General features: G+C 53.5%; 5 protein-coding genes across 5 annotated transcripts; 4 read left to right on the plus strand and 1 right to left on the minus strand.

Annotated features, from left to right (window-relative positions):
• Positions 1-900: 900 nt before the first annotated feature.
• On the plus strand, positions 901-1512 carry J7T55_004568 (uncharacterized protein; the record flags this gene model as incomplete). The annotated part of the gene is made up of 2 exons (XM_053130272.1): positions 901-1187; positions 1425-1512. 2 exons carry the CDS (start codon positions 901-903, stop codon positions 1510-1512), a joined length of 375 nt encoding a protein of 124 aa, XP_052991496.1.
• A 485-nt stretch (positions 1513-1997) lies between these two features.
• J7T55_004569 (uncharacterized protein) lies at positions 1998-4240 on the plus strand (the record flags this gene model as incomplete). Its single annotated transcript, XM_053130273.1, has 2 exons — positions 1998-2841; positions 2916-4240. 2 exons carry the CDS (start codon positions 1998-2000, stop codon positions 4238-4240), a joined length of 2169 nt encoding a protein of 722 aa, XP_052991497.1.
• A 1556-nt stretch (positions 4241-5796) lies between these two features.
• Positions 5797-7346, plus strand: J7T55_004570 (tyrosinase central domain protein; the record flags this gene model as incomplete). Its single annotated transcript, XM_053130274.1, has 4 exons — positions 5797-6008; positions 6099-6228; positions 6345-6927; positions 7051-7346. 4 exons carry the CDS (start codon positions 5797-5799, stop codon positions 7344-7346), a joined length of 1221 nt encoding a protein of 406 aa, XP_052991498.1.
• Positions 7347-8392: 1046 nt separating this feature from the next.
• On the plus strand, positions 8393-11435 carry J7T55_004571 (uncharacterized protein; the record flags this gene model as incomplete). Its single annotated transcript, XM_053130275.1, has 5 exons — positions 8393-8743; positions 8794-8995; positions 9054-9122; positions 9182-11168; positions 11414-11435. The coding sequence occupies 5 exons, from the start codon at positions 8393-8395 to the stop codon at positions 11433-11435; spliced, it is 2631 nt and encodes an 876-aa protein (XP_052991499.1).
• Positions 11436-12159: 724 nt separating this feature from the next.
• On the minus strand, positions 12160-15706 carry J7T55_004572 (llantoate permease; the record flags this gene model as incomplete). Its single annotated transcript, XM_053130276.1, has 6 exons — positions 12160-13482; positions 13549-13783; positions 13875-14043; positions 14191-14273; positions 15172-15361; positions 15442-15706. The coding sequence occupies 6 exons, from the start codon at positions 15704-15706 to the stop codon at positions 12160-12162; spliced, it is 2265 nt and encodes a 754-aa protein (XP_052991500.1).
• Positions 15707-15979: the final 273 nt, after the last annotated feature.

The raw sequence follows: 15979 nt of genomic DNA on the forward strand, positions 1-15979 counted from the left end.
GACCAACAGGGCGCACCCAATAAGCTCTGCAGCCGGTGAGACAGGGTCGTCCTTGACGGGCGGCTCCCGACGAGCATGTGACGACGAGGAGCGGGCCATTTTGGCTCTTGGGAGGATTCAATCTGGTGCCAGGGTGCCCGTTTTTGTCTCGGAGGATGGGCAAAGGGGTCTGCATGCACCATGCTCATCCCCCCTCGAGAACAGACCCCCACCTCAGCAGTTCATGTGCTGACATGTGCGTGTCCCATCATCCATCCATTCCCACCATTCTGCTCTCTCCAATGCCGTCGCAACCACATCGTCTCCTTCCCCTGTGACAAGGGCTCAAACTCTATCGCTGCACAGGGGCAGTGTAGCAGCCGTCGGGTTATTCAATCATCGGATTTTGCTTTGTCAATGCGAGCGTGTTGGAGATATCCGTTCCGTTCCGTCCATCAACCATGTGCGCCCGCCTGTGATCAACAAGCATGTGATCGCGGCTAAGTGAGGACTGTGGTCTGCCTGTACTCTGTGCCTGCGAAAGTAGGGCGAGTCACTAGGCTGTCGGGATGACACAAGTGCTCGTTAGACACCGTGGGGCCATGACGGCAGCCTCGGCCCCAGAAGAAAAAAAAATCAAAATCTTGGAAGGGTCATGCGATGCGGTAAGGCGCACTGTCATAGTAGACAATTAGATAGCCCGCCCCAGTGTCGAATACAGCAGACGAAGAAGGAAAAAATATCACAAATCGAAGGATGGGTGATCCATGATTGTCATGGCAGACGGTGAGTCGCTGGGGCGAAAGCGAAACCCCACACAGCTCCCAGCCGGAGATTGGGGATGACGGGTTCTGGGAGGAGGACTATTCATCCGTCTGGACGGATACATGGCGTGCAGCAGGCGGATTTGCGTTCTGCGCCATGCCCATCCAGCCATCCATCAACCGTGGGGACAGGGAAGAGCCGACTGGCTGTTTTGCCTTCAGCCCACTCTGCAGGGGCGTGTCGCATCAATTGGCTTCAACAGGCCTGACGGGGCTGGACAGGCAGGGCAAGCAGCGAAGCGAGCAAAGGCAGCTAGCAGAGGCGGCAGAGGAGGCAGAAGAGGACGGTAGCCAGACGTGCCAGACTCCTCACATGATAGACTATCTACTGCACGGTGGCCACGGCATCGAAGAAAGAGGGATGCTCGAACATCGCAAGCATTGGTAATGTATGTTATGTATATTGCCAGTCGATATCCCACGAACCAACTTGTGCCACCGTACACCCAAAGCCAGCGTCAGAGAAACAAACAAACTCTGCCTCCTCTCTTTCTCGTACTGCTCCTCCTCCTTTCGCCCCTACTGCGTGAGTGAGCGCAGAACGTGGTTGTGCCACCATCTGCTCTTGACAGACTGCCCACATGGTTGGGTTTCGTGTGGTGCAGACCCTCCCCTCCCCAGCATAACCCTGTTCGGCATCGGCACCTCGTGGTGGGAGAAGGAAAGGCAGGGCACCACTACCACAGTACCAATCCAGACTCTCTCCTGACAAACCTTGGAACTTCGCCGGCTATCGCCAGAATCCTTCCCTTGCCTCTTCGGCTCGTCTGTGTGTCTTACCTGACCCAGACTACTTTTTGCCTGTGCTGGGTGTGCTCCTGCATCTGCAGCCTCTTCTTTAGGCGTTCGCGCAGTCTCATTGTCACACTACGTGCACGCACACTATCCCCTCTCTCTCTACGAACCGGCTCTGTTTTGCTTTGCTTTGCTCTGCTCTGCTCTGCTCTGCTCGTCGACCTAGGCATTCTCGAGTCAGTGTCTTGCGCTTCCTCGGTTCCGTCTTTCTCTCGCCGACCGAGCGCGCCTGTCATCCTGAAATGACGACTTAGTCGTGACCAGAAAACCCCCTCTTGGCGGACTGTTCCTGGCCTAACCTGAATCAACGGACCCGACCTCGCATCTCGCTGGGCTCGGCTGCTTCGTTGCAAAGAGCCCAGACCAGCAAAAGCACGGGCGGGCCAGGAGACGGCCAAAATGGAAATGGAAATGGAGCAGCAACACCAACTCCAACACCAACACCACCAGTCACAGGCACAGTTACAGGCTCAGGCTCAGGCTCAGACCCAGAGTCAGAATCACATGCGGCTCCCACCTCCCGTCGATTTTGACTTCAACGGCATCGGCAGCGGCAACGCAACCCACGGCGCCACAGACCCATTATTCCACAAGTCGCTTCAGCAGTTGCAACCGCCGCCCGAGCAAGCGCATTCCTCCTCCTTGACGCTGTCGCCGCCATATACCAACGCCAGCGCAAGCCCATTCTACGCCTCCGGCGCCAGCAATAACAACAATCACAGCCACCAACACCAATCCCACCGCCACTCCGAGTCGTCCTCCTTGTCTCCTCGACCCTTGAGCCAACTGCCCGCCTACTCGCCGCCCTCCTACGCATTCGCCCAGCAGAACCACGACCCTACCACCTTGAACTTTCCGCAGCCTCCTTCAAACGAGCTGGCGCCTCTGCAATTAAACCCTACCAGCGACCACGGCGTGAATTCTCTTCCCTCGTTAGCCTACCTCGCAGGCCCACCCACGTCCAACTCCCTTAGATTCGCTTCATCATCTGCAGCGAGCGACACATCATTTTCACCTCCTGTGCGACCTCGGCCGTGGCCTACCGGAAACCCATATTCAGCGTACTACTCGGGGGGCCATGCACAGTCGGCTGGCTCGCCTGCGAAGATGGATCTCGACAGCTTGAGCAGTGGTACGAGGGGCCCTCTGAGCCCGGAGCCCATTGGTGGTCGCGCAAGCAGCGTTAGTTTGGATGATCCGGATGTGCGAATGGCGGCGGAAGCCCTCGGGGATCTTAAGGCCGGTGAGTGCATGACCCTTCGTCCCATCTTCCCCGCCCTTGGGGGGAACCCTATCTCTGACAAGCCATGCCTCAAGATTTCGTCTCGTCCCCTAAGAACAAGAATACCCCTATGCCTAACTCGCCTTCGAATATGTTTGGCACACCTGGCCCGCCCGAGCCGCTCCTGTCACTCGTCATGACGTCGGGCTCTGTGCTCGCGAAGCCAATTGAGGGCACCGTTTCCGCTTATAACACCACCAAGAACTTTTCTCCCGGGTTCATCAAAACACCTGTTGATTACATCGAGGGCGTCGTCGGGTCCGGCCTTCATCTCACCGGCATAGAGGGCGGCGTGCGGTGGTTCTTTCGCGGCAAGGGCCGACACCAATCGTCCGGTGATTTGGAGACAGGCGAAAAGAGTCACAAGCGCAGGAAAGTAGGCAGTAGAGGTAATTCAACGTCTTCTCCACGGCGAGACTCTGGTGCACCCACTTACAACAGCGCAAATGGTGCAGATGCGCATGGCCAGATGGACCCCTACGGCTTTACCACCAAGGATCGAAGGCTCTCCATGAGCACTATCGACACATTGCCGGCATACGACGATGCTCGGAGCCCGGCTTATACAGAGGACGCAGTGGCGCCAAATGACAAGTCAGAACGGACAGCTTCAAGACCGTCATCGACCACCCCAACGGCATGGCAATCTCGGCTCATCATGTCCACCTCTGGTCTCAGTATTGCTATGAGTGAGGAAAGCCTGCGTAGCCTCAAGTACTGCCTAAGCTGGTTGCGATGGGCCAATGATCACATCGGCAGGGTGATCAGCGCTCTGAAAGACGCGTTAGACAAATATGAGAGCCATCCACATTTGGAGGACCACGCCATGAACGACACGGACAGCATGTCAGGAGTTCAGGACGACGAGCAGGCACGACGCGCAATCGGAGCGCGCATCGACGCCCTGCGAACAGAGGTGCTCAAAACACTGCAAGGTGTGATTGAGACAGTGTCCAAGTACGCTGGCGGCGCACTGCCAGACAACGCGCGAGCGCTGGTCCGGAGGCACCTCACCTCTCTACCCCAGCGATTCCGCATCGCCACCCAAGAGTCGGGCAGCAATGCCAACGGCAACCAGGCCTCGTCATCCGAGGAAGGCAAGGAGCAGGAGGTCCGCGATGGCGCACAGCGGGTGCTCGTTCTGGCCAAAGAGGGGCTGGACATGATGTCGCAGGTGAGCGGCGTGCTCGACGGCACGATTGTCAGCGCGGAAGAGTGGTGCGACCGACTCGGCAGGAAGAAGCGGGACCACCAACCAGCGGCGGCCCGTGAAGGTGACCAGCAACAGCACCAACAGCAACAGTCACAGACTGTGCCGTTTGCTGGAGTTGGTGTCGATGGAGATGTCAAGATGGGCTAAGAATTTTCAAATGAGACCTCTGGTGCAAGAATTACGAACTTTAAACCGCCATGATTTGAAAGCGATCTTGCTGCATATATGACGACTTGACCTTTTTTCACTGCAAACATACCCTTATCTTGTTCTTATTTTATCTTTTCCGAATACCACCTCAGGCAAAAAAAGGGAGGAGAGCAAAGCGAAGGAGGGAGTGAGGCAAAGACAAAAAAATCCATCACAAATCGAAAAGACCAAAAAGATCTCTATCTCAGGCTCAGGGACTATGCTTTCCTCACGGATGAAGTGGATAGGTGTATGAGTGCATTGGAGGAAAACGACGGCTGTGGATTTATGCGAGGTCGTTCAAGGGATGGAGCGGAATGCGGAGCCGGGCAACTTGGAAATACTGATACCGCACGACGTGTGTCTTGTTGCGTGTCACTGTTGTTTATATCGACCCAATCACGCCGCCATGTACTGGCTTTTCCCTTACAACTCAACACATGTATCTTGATAGGTCCTCTTATTTTGGCCGAAGCAAGCTTTCTTGTCCACGTAGCATGAGCGCCAACTCGCAATGAATGAATTGATGAGATGTTGTGTAACTCTGGACGATGGCTCGACACTTGTATTGGCTCGTGCGACAGACTAGTCGATAGCGACTGGGAGTATAGATATTCCGACAACAATGCGTATGAGCGAGCTTTTACGCAGGCGGCTGAGGCCCTCAGAGTTGAGGTCGCCGGGCACCACGGTTTGAAGAAATGTACTGCATATAATTTCACTGCTGTCATACTCCGCCCGAGGTTTGCCCTGTCTCTGGGAAAACAGACGCGTTTGCACTCCATAAAAAATAAGAACAAGTCCACACCCTGCCCAAGCCTCCGATCATGAACAAGCTTATCAGGAAAATCCGTCCGGGCCAGAGTCCCCACTTGCCAATTGAGCCCCAAGGGACAACCCTCTCTTGTCGGTGCTCGGGATTTACACAGCCTTTTTGCCATTGTACGGCGCCCGCCCACAACACGACGCAGGGTCCGGCGACGATGTGACGATCCCAATGAGCCAGCTGCCCTGCGGGCCTTGCATGCTGGGCAGTGGCCGACCCGCCTGTCTGGCTGCCCCTGACCCGAGCGGATATGCCAAGCTTTGGACGTTGCCACTGGGACCTGGTTTATATGCGATGTTTCGCCGGGAGCACGACTCAAGAGATCAATCTACTAGTGCGCCCGACCCCCGGGCGCCCCCCAAACAGGGCCGGCGCCTTGCTTTCTCCCACCAACAAAACATGCTGTAAATATAGACATAGCACCTAGGTGACTTGGCCGTCGTGGATATAGGGCGTGTCCATTGCCTGTGGGGGAAAAGATTCTGCCTGTGGAGAGTTGGGGCCGTATGTAATTTCATATATAAGCGAGGTGTAAAACCCACGATACCTACATCAAGTCCCGTTTCCCACCTTACCCTCGCTCAGTCTCGCCTCTGTGCTCTTGCAGTCCAGTCTCGCCCGGTCCAGTCTCTCGTTTGGCAGCAACATTAGTTATCGCCGGTATCCAGACTACTAGACCCTTCTCAAGATGCAACTCACCCAGCGAGCCCTCGGCGCGGCTCTCGCCTTGGCCGGTGTTTCCCAGGCCGGCCCAGCCCTCGTCAAGAGGCAGGATGCGGGATTCAACCGATTCAACGCCTCCATCGGTGATTTTGGCGAGCATGCGCGCAGCGTTGCTCTGTCTCGGTTGGGTGCGAACTCTACATGCACGGCTGACAAGGTGTCTGTCCGCAAGTCTTGGTAAGTCGTTTGTTCTGATTAGGGTCGACAACAGTGCCGAGCCCTGCCATGTGATATAGATAAGGATTAGAGTTAACAAGAGATTCCCAGGCACGATCTGACTGCGGAAGAGCGTATCGCCTATACGGATGCCGTGCTATGCCTGCAGAGCAAGGAGGCTAAGACGCCGTCTAGCCTTGCCGAGGGTGCCAAGTCCAGGTTCGACGACTTTGTTGTGACGGTATGCATAAACGCTGTTCCCTGATAGAATGGTCTCACATATAGTCTAGCGCATCTTTCTCCACAAGAATATTTAGGAAACAAGCGCGCGCTCCTGCTGACCTAATTCACCAATAGCATATCAACCAAACCTTCACCATCCACCAGACGGCCAACTTCCTAGGCTGGCATCGTTGGTTCATCTGGGAGCATGAACAAGCCCTCCGCAACGAGTGCGGCTACACAGGCACCCTCCCTTACTGGGACTGGGCGCGCACCGCCGAAGAAGGTCTGGCCAACTCGCCCATCTTCGACGGCAGCGAGACGTCCATGAGCGGCAACGGCGTCTCGATGAATTACACGGACGCCGACTACATCGTTGTAAACGAGGACCAGGGCGACGCCGCGGTGTACCTGTCTGCTGGCACAGGTGGCGGCTGCGTCACCTCGGGGCCCTTTGTCAACTACACTGTCAACCTTGGCCCCAGCGGCCTGACGACCATCAACAGCGGCTCCGACAACTCCTCCTACCCCTACAAGTACAACCCGCGCTGCCTGAAGCGCAGCCTTACCCAGGACGCCAACGACCGCTTCGCCAACTCCAGCAGCGTCCTCACCCTGCTGCGCGAGCCCCAGGATATTTGGTCCTTCGAGTGGCTGATGCAGGGTGACCCGCTGTACCCGGAGCTGGGCGTCCACGGCGGCATCCACTTCTCGATTGGTGAGTCTCGAGCAGTTCCAAACCTTCATCCCGCGTCTCTCTTTTTTTTTCCCCTTCCGTCAAATAACTTCCCTTTTCGAACAAAATAAGAGAAACATTGATTGACAAGATATCCACACATAGGCGGCGACCCCGGCAGGGACCTCTTCGTCTCTCCCGGCGACCCGGCCTTCTACCTGCACCACGGGCAGATCGACCACGTGTGGTGGCTGTGGCAGATGCAGGACCCGGCCTCGCGCGTCGCCGACTGGACCAGCGCCGTCAACGGCGCCTTCACCATGAACAACTCGACCGAGCCCCACAAGAACGGCACCGCCGAGGACGTCCAGGGCCTGGGCTTCGTCGCCGAGGGCAAGGCCCACCTGCTCGGCGAGCTGCTTGACACGACCGCCAACGACTTCTGCTACGTCTACGTATGAGTTGGTGGTGATTTTCCGGCAGTGGACCGTGCCTGACCTTTGATGTTCTTGAATATATTGTGGTGTTGCTACTGTACATAGTACTTAATTTGAGACTTTTTGTGTGACAGCCTTCCGAGTTGCAAGGATCTAAGTGTGAGGTTGTTGCTTGTACTACAGCTACTGCCTCGCCAATAAACAGACTAGCCCTCATCTTACCTGAACATGTATAAATATGTGACACGAGGACAAGCAGCCACACCACACCTGCAGAGATGCCTGGGCAGCCAGGCACCACTCCTTTCCTGGCCTAGAGTCGTTAGCAACAGCTGATCGGACGTGTTGAGGGGCTCAAATCCTTTTCCCGCACGATTAAAGAAGTGCCCGAAGTCACAGCAGATTCAGATTGTCGGAGTCCGTTGCTCCTATTGTACTATATATCTGATACTTTGTCTCGTGTAAGCCTTCAGGTTGCTAAAGATAATGCGAACAGCAGAGGTTCCCGCGATCGGGTTAACAGTGTTGTATGAGCCCGAACACCAGGCTCCAGATGTCGAGTACAGTGCCACCCTAACCTTATCGAGGGAGTGACTCCAGTTGACCAATACACTCCAGCATCCTCTTTGTCCATGGTCTACAGGGACACCCAAAGCAAACATGGTCTTTCCGCAGCCAAGATACCGACGAGGCTAACCGGCCCAAGTCTGCACGATCCTCACGGTTTGACAAATTGTTCAAACGACCCGCCCGAATTTTCGTCACCAGATCCGAGGCCAACATACAGAATGATACGGCTGGGAGGTCAACAGATAGTCCAGATGTATATTGGCCAGCAGATCTTCTACCATCGGATGCTCCAAATTCGCGCATTTTAACCTGGGGTTACGACAGCTGGGTTACTAAGGGATACGGCAATACAAGTAGGAACAACATCTTTAGCCATGCTCGAGACCTTATTTTCGAGTATTCTCGGAATCGTCCCAGGGACAGGAAGGTGATATTTGTGGTTCATTCTCTCGGTGGTCTTGTGGTGAAAGAGGTATGTTGAAAACTCCATGACCTAGCCCATGACAATCTCTCAGAGTGGTATTCAGGCACTGCGTCGGTGTGAATCCATGGAGGACCCCGAATTTCAAGACATAATCCGGAGCACACACGCCATTGTCTTTCTGGGAACTCCGCATAGAGGAAGTCCTGGACTCGCGTCAACCGCCGACGTTGTCAGACGCATCGCGGGCGCTGTCCTTCGTTTTGACTCTCATGACTCCATTTTGCGCTCTTTAGGTATTGACGCTCCTGAGCTTGAGCTTTCACGGGAGTCCTTCGTTTCACAATGGCGCAAGTTTCAGTTCACTGTGAAGACCTTTCAGGAGGCCCACGCCCTCACGGGTGTGAAGCTCGGATTGTTGAACGATAAGGTGCGTCTTTGGCATCCCTCTACGAATATGCCCGTCTAAAACGGTACTAGGTCGTTCCCGACGCATCTTCCTCGTTAGATGATCCAAGAGAGCATGCGGAAACGATTCCGGCAAACCATATGGACATGTGTAAATACAACGGACCCTCCGACCCGGGGTATCAAAAGGTCGGAGGCGAGTTGGCGAAGATTGTCAAGCAAATCAAGCGTCGGGAGGTAAACTCGACAGCAACGGCATCCGTGCAAAGTCTTAGTCAGTGAATTTGAGTTGACAGAAGCATGTGTTTCATGCTGATATGGAGAGCCCGCAGATTCCAAATCGCCGCATCCCGTGACGAATGCTACTTATCAAGTAACAGGCAAGCATGAAGACTTTGTCGGTACGTCCAGTCAAGTCGAGACAGGTGGCTTCTGCTAATACTGACCTTATATTCATCAGTCGCAAAATGCAAACAGGCTTTGTCCTATCCTCAAATATTTGATAGACAGAATGCCATTCATCCTCCTGTGCTGGACACTTGTCAGTGGCTACGCAGTCACCGGACTTTCGTCTCCTGGAGCCAACGCTCTGACGTTCAGACAAACCACGGGATTTTGTGGATAAAAGGCCTCCCCGGCTCTGGCAAGTCAACTGTCATGAAAGAGATCCTATTATTTACCAAGGCTACCGCACAACAGGGCCACATCATCGCCAATTTCTTTTTCAATGCGCGCGGATCTGAATTGGACCGTACACCACAGGGAATGCTCAGATCTTTTCTGCTCCAGCTTCTTGAACAAAGTCATCCCTTTCAATCAGTCATAGTGGATCACTTCAAGTCTGAAACTTCATATACTGATTCTGCATTATGGGGTCCAACGTTGGAAGAATTGTTGCGATTAATAAGACGATGTCTGGTCGAGACTACGTACACAAATCGTGTTACAATCTTCCTGGACGCCGTGGATGAATGCGAGGCGAAATACGTGCGTGAGTTGGCCTACTTCCTTAGAAGCCTTACCAGCGATGCATACGCCTTGGGAAGATACTTGGATATTTGCCTTTCAAGCCGCCACTACCCACATATATCAATCTCCAGGTGCCCCGAGATCACCCTGGAGAGAGAAAATCGGAACGACATATTTAAAATGGTGGAATATAAGATCCCATACGATGTTGGTTTCACTGCAAATGTCATTGACCGATTAAGAATGACCATTATGGAAAAGTCCTCAGGTATTTTCCTGTGGGTTGTCTTGGTGGTCGATGAAGTCCTTCGAGATATTGATAACGGGTGTACCTTTTGGGAGGTTCAGAAGACTCTCGATAGCGTACCTACGGACTTAGTCACCATGTTCACCAGACTTCTGAAGGCTATGTCGGTGCTGGAACGTTTAAAGCTTCGCAATCTGGTACATTGGCTGCTCCTGGGAAGTCCGAGTTTTCAAGTTAACGAGATCTCTGCGTTCGACACCTTTGGGAGGGACAATTTTGACTTTCAGGCACCTGCTGAGGCAGTCAAACCTTATGTGGATGACCGTCTGGAACAGGAGCGACAGAAACGGCTGGTAAGAAGCATCTCGAGGGGTCTGGTCGAAGTCTCTGCGGGAAAAGCTCAATTTGTCCATGAGTCTGTCAGGGAGTTTTTCCTACAGGATGGATTCACCGTTTTTCACTGTCGAGATGCGGATACGTTTCTGGCACTAGGACACTGCATGATCATCCGGTCTTGCGTGCGTGCTATGTTGTTCAAGCAAGTTTCGAAAGACCTCGACTCAACGAAAGAGGTGCTCTCCCAACTACTTTTCACCGATAGAGACGCTTACAACTGGCTGATAAAGCATACATACCGATTCTTACCGTACCATGTACATTCAGCTCAGCATTGCGCCCAATTCCCACTCGAGATTGTTCATCGAATTCAAGGCGTGATCAGTGCTTTCCCAGATCTCGAGGAATCGCTACACCTACAGAATATGAAACTGGCAATCGGCCTCGAAAAGCTGCTTCCTTTTCATGCAATGTTTTCTCATGAGGCTCTGGATCGCTACCTGGTGGATGTGTTATCTCGTCTGGAAACTCTCTGTTCTGAGGTCATGTTTCAGCTTTACGATGACATTGTACATCCTAAAGTCGTAGACAATGCCTTGTACAGAAGACTCCGAGATAGCTCTATCAAAGCATCCTCAGGGAAGACTGAATTGCAGCAGTGGAAGCAGACAGAGGAGTTTCGACTCGTCTCATTGGCGAATGAGCTGATCTCACGGGAACTCTCTTTGCAAGAATCAAATCTCGGGGACTATGTTAACGACACTGAGGGAAACACGATGCTTCATTTCGCAGCATGGCTGGACCTTGGTCATCTTGTACAAGTTCTCATAGATGCGGGCCATCCGATCGACATCCAGAATGCTTATGGGATGAGCCCCCTGCACCTTGCTTGTCAGTATGGTCGAGAAACAGCGGTTCAAGTCCTCCTCTGCTATAAAGCGGACGCAGGGATGTTGGGGCCGCAGGGGTACACGGCGCTCCATCTGGCCGTTCAGTCAGCGCAACTAGGAGTTGTCGAACAGTTGTTGCATTGTGGGCAGTGCACGGTCGATATACCAAACGCCCGCGGTCGTACTCCAATTTATCTTGCAGTCCGATATAGTGGAAGTCTCGAGATACTCGATCGTCTACTCGAAGCAGGAGCAAGTACAGCTATTCCTGACGAAGACGGCATCTTTCCCAGCCAAGTCGTTGCACGGATATTTGACACTTATAACCCATATACACATTCGCAGAGGCTGAATATGTCAGATATGTTGGACCCTACTAGGGGCTACGAGATAGGTACCGATGGCGCATTCTTTAACGCCACAAAGATGTTCGCATCTGCTACAGGCTTTAAAGGAGGATCTTCAAACCAGTAGGGAATCCTCGACGAATAAGTCCTATATCTTGTCCGAAAATTGGGATGCACTGAAATTCACCCTGTATTAATCTACGCTGAAGACATTCTAGTTTCAGCATTTAGATACACTCACAATAGAGAGATTCCTTAACACAGCTAAGGACTCGCCGAAGGCGGCCTTACCCAGGCTTACTATCAACCTGCCAATGTACAGTTTATCTTTCGCTGTCTGTTTATCTCCTTCCGAAGTAGTCTGTTACTGAGATATTGCTCAGTGGTGCAACGCTTTGAGCGACCAAAGGCTCGTCTGAATTTAGAATCATTTCGAGAACAAGTTGTCCTTAGTGTTTTACTCCCAGTCAGAAAGTGAGCAGGCAGCAGTCCGTCTCAGACTTGATGCGATGGGCGGGCATTTAGGGCACAAATGGCCACAGGACCTTTATTCCAATGTGTAGAATGCCAGTAACTGTTCTCTTACATATCTAGGTAGCTTATGTACCACCAGGAGCCGCTCTAAACCCCATTGCCTCTGTCATGCCTTTCAGAGACGGTATCTAAACCCAGAGGTCTGCCAATCTGTGACATCTTCGTAGTCCTCACTCCTCAGCTCAACGTTGTTAACAGCATTCGCATCACCAGCAATATCAACAACCTTGCCACCACCGACCGCCCCGGCAGAGCCCGCACTGCCCTCAAAGCCTTCCTGTCTTGTCCTTCTCGCATTAGTCCAAGCGAGGTACGTCCGCAGTCCCAACGCCAACAGCACACTCAGGGCGTAGCAGATCATGATAGTCCTAAAGGCAGTGTTGTATGTGGGTGCCTCGGAGCTCTTGAAGAACTGCGGGCCAGCAATGTTACCGGCACAGTAGGCGAGGAAGATCAGCGCCGTCATAGTCATCTTCTTGGTCACGCCGCGGTAGTTTGCTTGGACGAGCGACAGCGCGAGAGGCATGGCAGAAGGCCCCGTCGAGAGCAAGAAGTAGCCGAAGAGCTGGACGCCGCGGGACACGTGCTCGCGCGAGTAGATGAGGGCGGAGCCGGTGATACAGGGCAGCACGACGCACGCGACGAGGATGCAATTGGCCTGGCGGAAGCGGCCAGCGAGCCAGCCGGTGAACATGATGCAGCCGCCCGAGATGAGCGAGTACGGGATGTTGATCAGGGTGCTCTGCAGGCTCGTGAAGCCAAAGGACTTGATGACCAGGTTGGCGAAGTTCTGGGTGCCGCCGTTGGGGATCTGGGTCAGGATCTCGAGCCCGAAGATGAACCATGTCTTGGGGTCGATAAGGCACTCGCGCATCTGCGCCCAGTTCCAGGCCGTCTTCTCCGTGCGCCCCGTCCCCGCAACGATGACCCTGTCCGTGGCGAACTGTTTCTCCTCCGGGGTGAGGAAGTTGGCGGTAGATATGCTGTTTGGAAGGGTGAACCAGAGGACGAACGCCCAGAGGAAAGTCGCTATGCCCAGGATGATGAACATCCACCGCCAGGGACCGACAGAGTCGTCGATGTGTCCTACGCCGAAGGCGAAGAGCGAGGCGATCATGCCGCCGATGGAGTTGCCCGAGAACCAGATGCCGGTGCGAAATGGAATCTCATCGCGCGTATACCACGACGTAGTGATGAACATAAAGGCAGGTGTAATAGTAGCCTCAGCAACACCGAGCAGGAAGCGGACGGTGAGCAGGCCGCCGTAGTTGGAGCACGCCGCAGTCACGCCGACGACGATCCCCCAGAACAGTGTGTTGGCGGTCATGTACCGTGCAACAGGGAGACGGGCGATGAGAAGAGTGGTAGGATACGTCCAGGCGAAGTATCCAAAGTAGAAGACAGATGAGACCCAGCTGTAGTCCTGCCCTTCCAGATGCTGTTGATAAAGTTAGTTTGGTGATTCCGCGTGCACGTGGACAGAATGATGAGGGGTTGCACGAACTGTGTCATCCTTCAGTCCAAATACCGATGCACTGGACAAGATGGTCTTGTCCATGAAGTTGAGGCCATAGGTGACAAAGAGCAGTGGGATAAGCCTCATATCAATCTTCCGAAGAACTTGTTTGGCTATGAGGCCGGCATCGCCACTGCCGCTGCTGCTGGGCTGACTGATCATGATGTCTGCGGGCGGTGACAGCTCGTCGTCGTCGTCTTCCTCTTCTCCAAGACTTTCGTACCTGTAACCAGGTTGTCGACGTCTATTCTGCCAGAATCTGGAGGGGTGGAAGAAGGAAAATCTTTCAGCAGCCGCCATCGTGCCAGGAGCACGACTGGTATTGCCGGGCCGGGCTGCTGTTATCTTTGCATCGGCCGCGGCCCCGTGTGATCGCAAGCAGGGCTCCCAAAGCGGACGCGCCGAAGTAACGTTCTTCTTTTGCTATCGCCTTGGCTGCTGGGGCGCCCACAAAATGGAACTTATGCGGGAACTCGGCCGTGACTGGACTGTTGAGAGCGTGCTGTCAGTGGCTCGTGGTCTGTGTTGCGTTCCACTGCACATGCCCCCCAGATCTTGTCTCCGGTAGCCGCTGCTTATCAGCGCCGTGCTGGTGGGACGGAGTGGGCCGATCTGCTGCCACAAACATACCAGGCCAGCCCCCCTTGTCAAGCTCCCAGCTCTGGGAGGAAGACCTGGTCGAGGGAGTGAGGAGCGGCTTCAAGATGTTGGAACTATAAGTCATCGACATATTATCAAGACTTGGTTTCTTGCAATCATTGCATTAGCCACTAGCAGTCTTGTGTCCGCACCGCGTTCACTTAATTGTGCCGCCACTGCAGACTTTTCTAAAACATCCATACCACTGATAATAAAAAGTCTTTCGCCTAAAATTGATATTGAGTTTCAGGTTGAAAAATTAAGGTAAAGAGCGTTTGGAATGGGCGAATTCCTACTGCTATGCTGACCACACAATCCACTTGCAATTACATTTTCTCCTGGTTTTGAACCCAGCCATCCGAATTGTGCTATCAGATACTAGACGGACAATGCGGGCAGCAGAGTTTAGCTCGAGTACCATCAATCTTATCATGGTCACCTGTCCATAGAGCCGGCCTTCAAATGTTTATGATAATCACAATCCGCGCTCATTACGGTCAGATTCAGGTCATCCGTTTATGCGGTCGCTCGTGTCTTCTCCGCCTTGCAATGTCCGAACTCGTCAGAAACGACCACAGTCCTGTCATAGTTGTCTTAGGTACCCGGGGAAGTTCTGGGTTGTAGTTGGCTTGGTGGTCTAGAGGCTGGTTTCTCTGATATTTGCTGGCACCACTGGGGTCGAAGCCCGAAATTCCTGGGAGCGCACATTTCAAACGGCGAAGACAGACCTCAGCAATAATTGTAAGCCTAAGAAGCGGCCGCGATGACGCATTGCATCCCGACCTTAGATTGAAGAGCTATCCCGAGTGAGTGGTGCGGAAGACTAAGCCCAAGAGAACATTCTCTCTTTATCCATCCCATCCGTCCGTCTTGTAATCACGGCAACAAGTGAATGGCCCACCCCACCACCTTCGCTATAGGCTGCACTAAAACTCTTGCGCTCATACAGCCGGATATCTCTGGCAGGCTTACCACCAGCACCTGACGGAGGTCAAAATATCGTTCCAGCCGATGGTGTCGAGATTGTCGATGCCGGGGTTCTGGACGTTCCAGAGAACGCGTCCGTTCTCGTTGCAGTTGCTGTGCTCAAAAAGATGGCACCAGACGCCAGGGTCGGGGCCGAATGAGCTAATGCTGTCCTGCCACGGAGCTTGGAAAGTGACTATGCATTTGAAGTCTTAGTCTCGTGTCTACAGATCAAGTGAGAGATGAGACAATCGAGTCTCGCGGAAGAGTTCATACCGCATTGGTCCTTCGGCATGTAGCGATACTCGCAGGCCGGCCCCCAATTGGCATTAATGCAGTAGTAGACAGCACCAGATGCCTGGCGCTCAGCGAGAGATTCTGTGCTATCCAGCGTGCGATCTTTGACTAGGTGATCCAAGGCGAATGTCGTGTTGAAAGGCTCAATCCCGGTCAGCTCAGAGTACTCAAGCCCATCACGAGGAAGGACCGAGGCGCTGACCAGCTGAAGAGCCAGAAGGGCGGAGGTAATGACGAATTGCATTTTGAGGGATATGAGAGTTTGTCAAGAATAACAGTGACTAGAGCAGTGCCTGAGAAGATGTCCTTGATGGTGGCGGCAAAGAGAAGACTCCTGCCCAACAACCAAGGCCATGGATGCCCTTATATACTCAAAAAGGCAGAGTTTGAGCTATGCCGCAAGTTCTTGGGCTTTTAAGGACGTTTGGAATCATGCATCTCGAACAATAAGCTCAGCTGATACTGAAGCTATCGTGGAGCAAGCCCTTACCACGAGAGGCTTCTTGGTGGTGGTGTG

This window comes from Diaporthe amygdali (genome assembly GCF_026229845.1).
Source record: "Diaporthe amygdali strain CAA958 chromosome Unknown NODE_22_length_803717_cov_65_427750, whole genome shotgun sequence".
In the NCBI taxonomy this organism is placed as follows: Eukaryota; Fungi; Ascomycota; class Sordariomycetes; order Diaporthales; family Diaporthaceae; genus Diaporthe; species Diaporthe amygdali.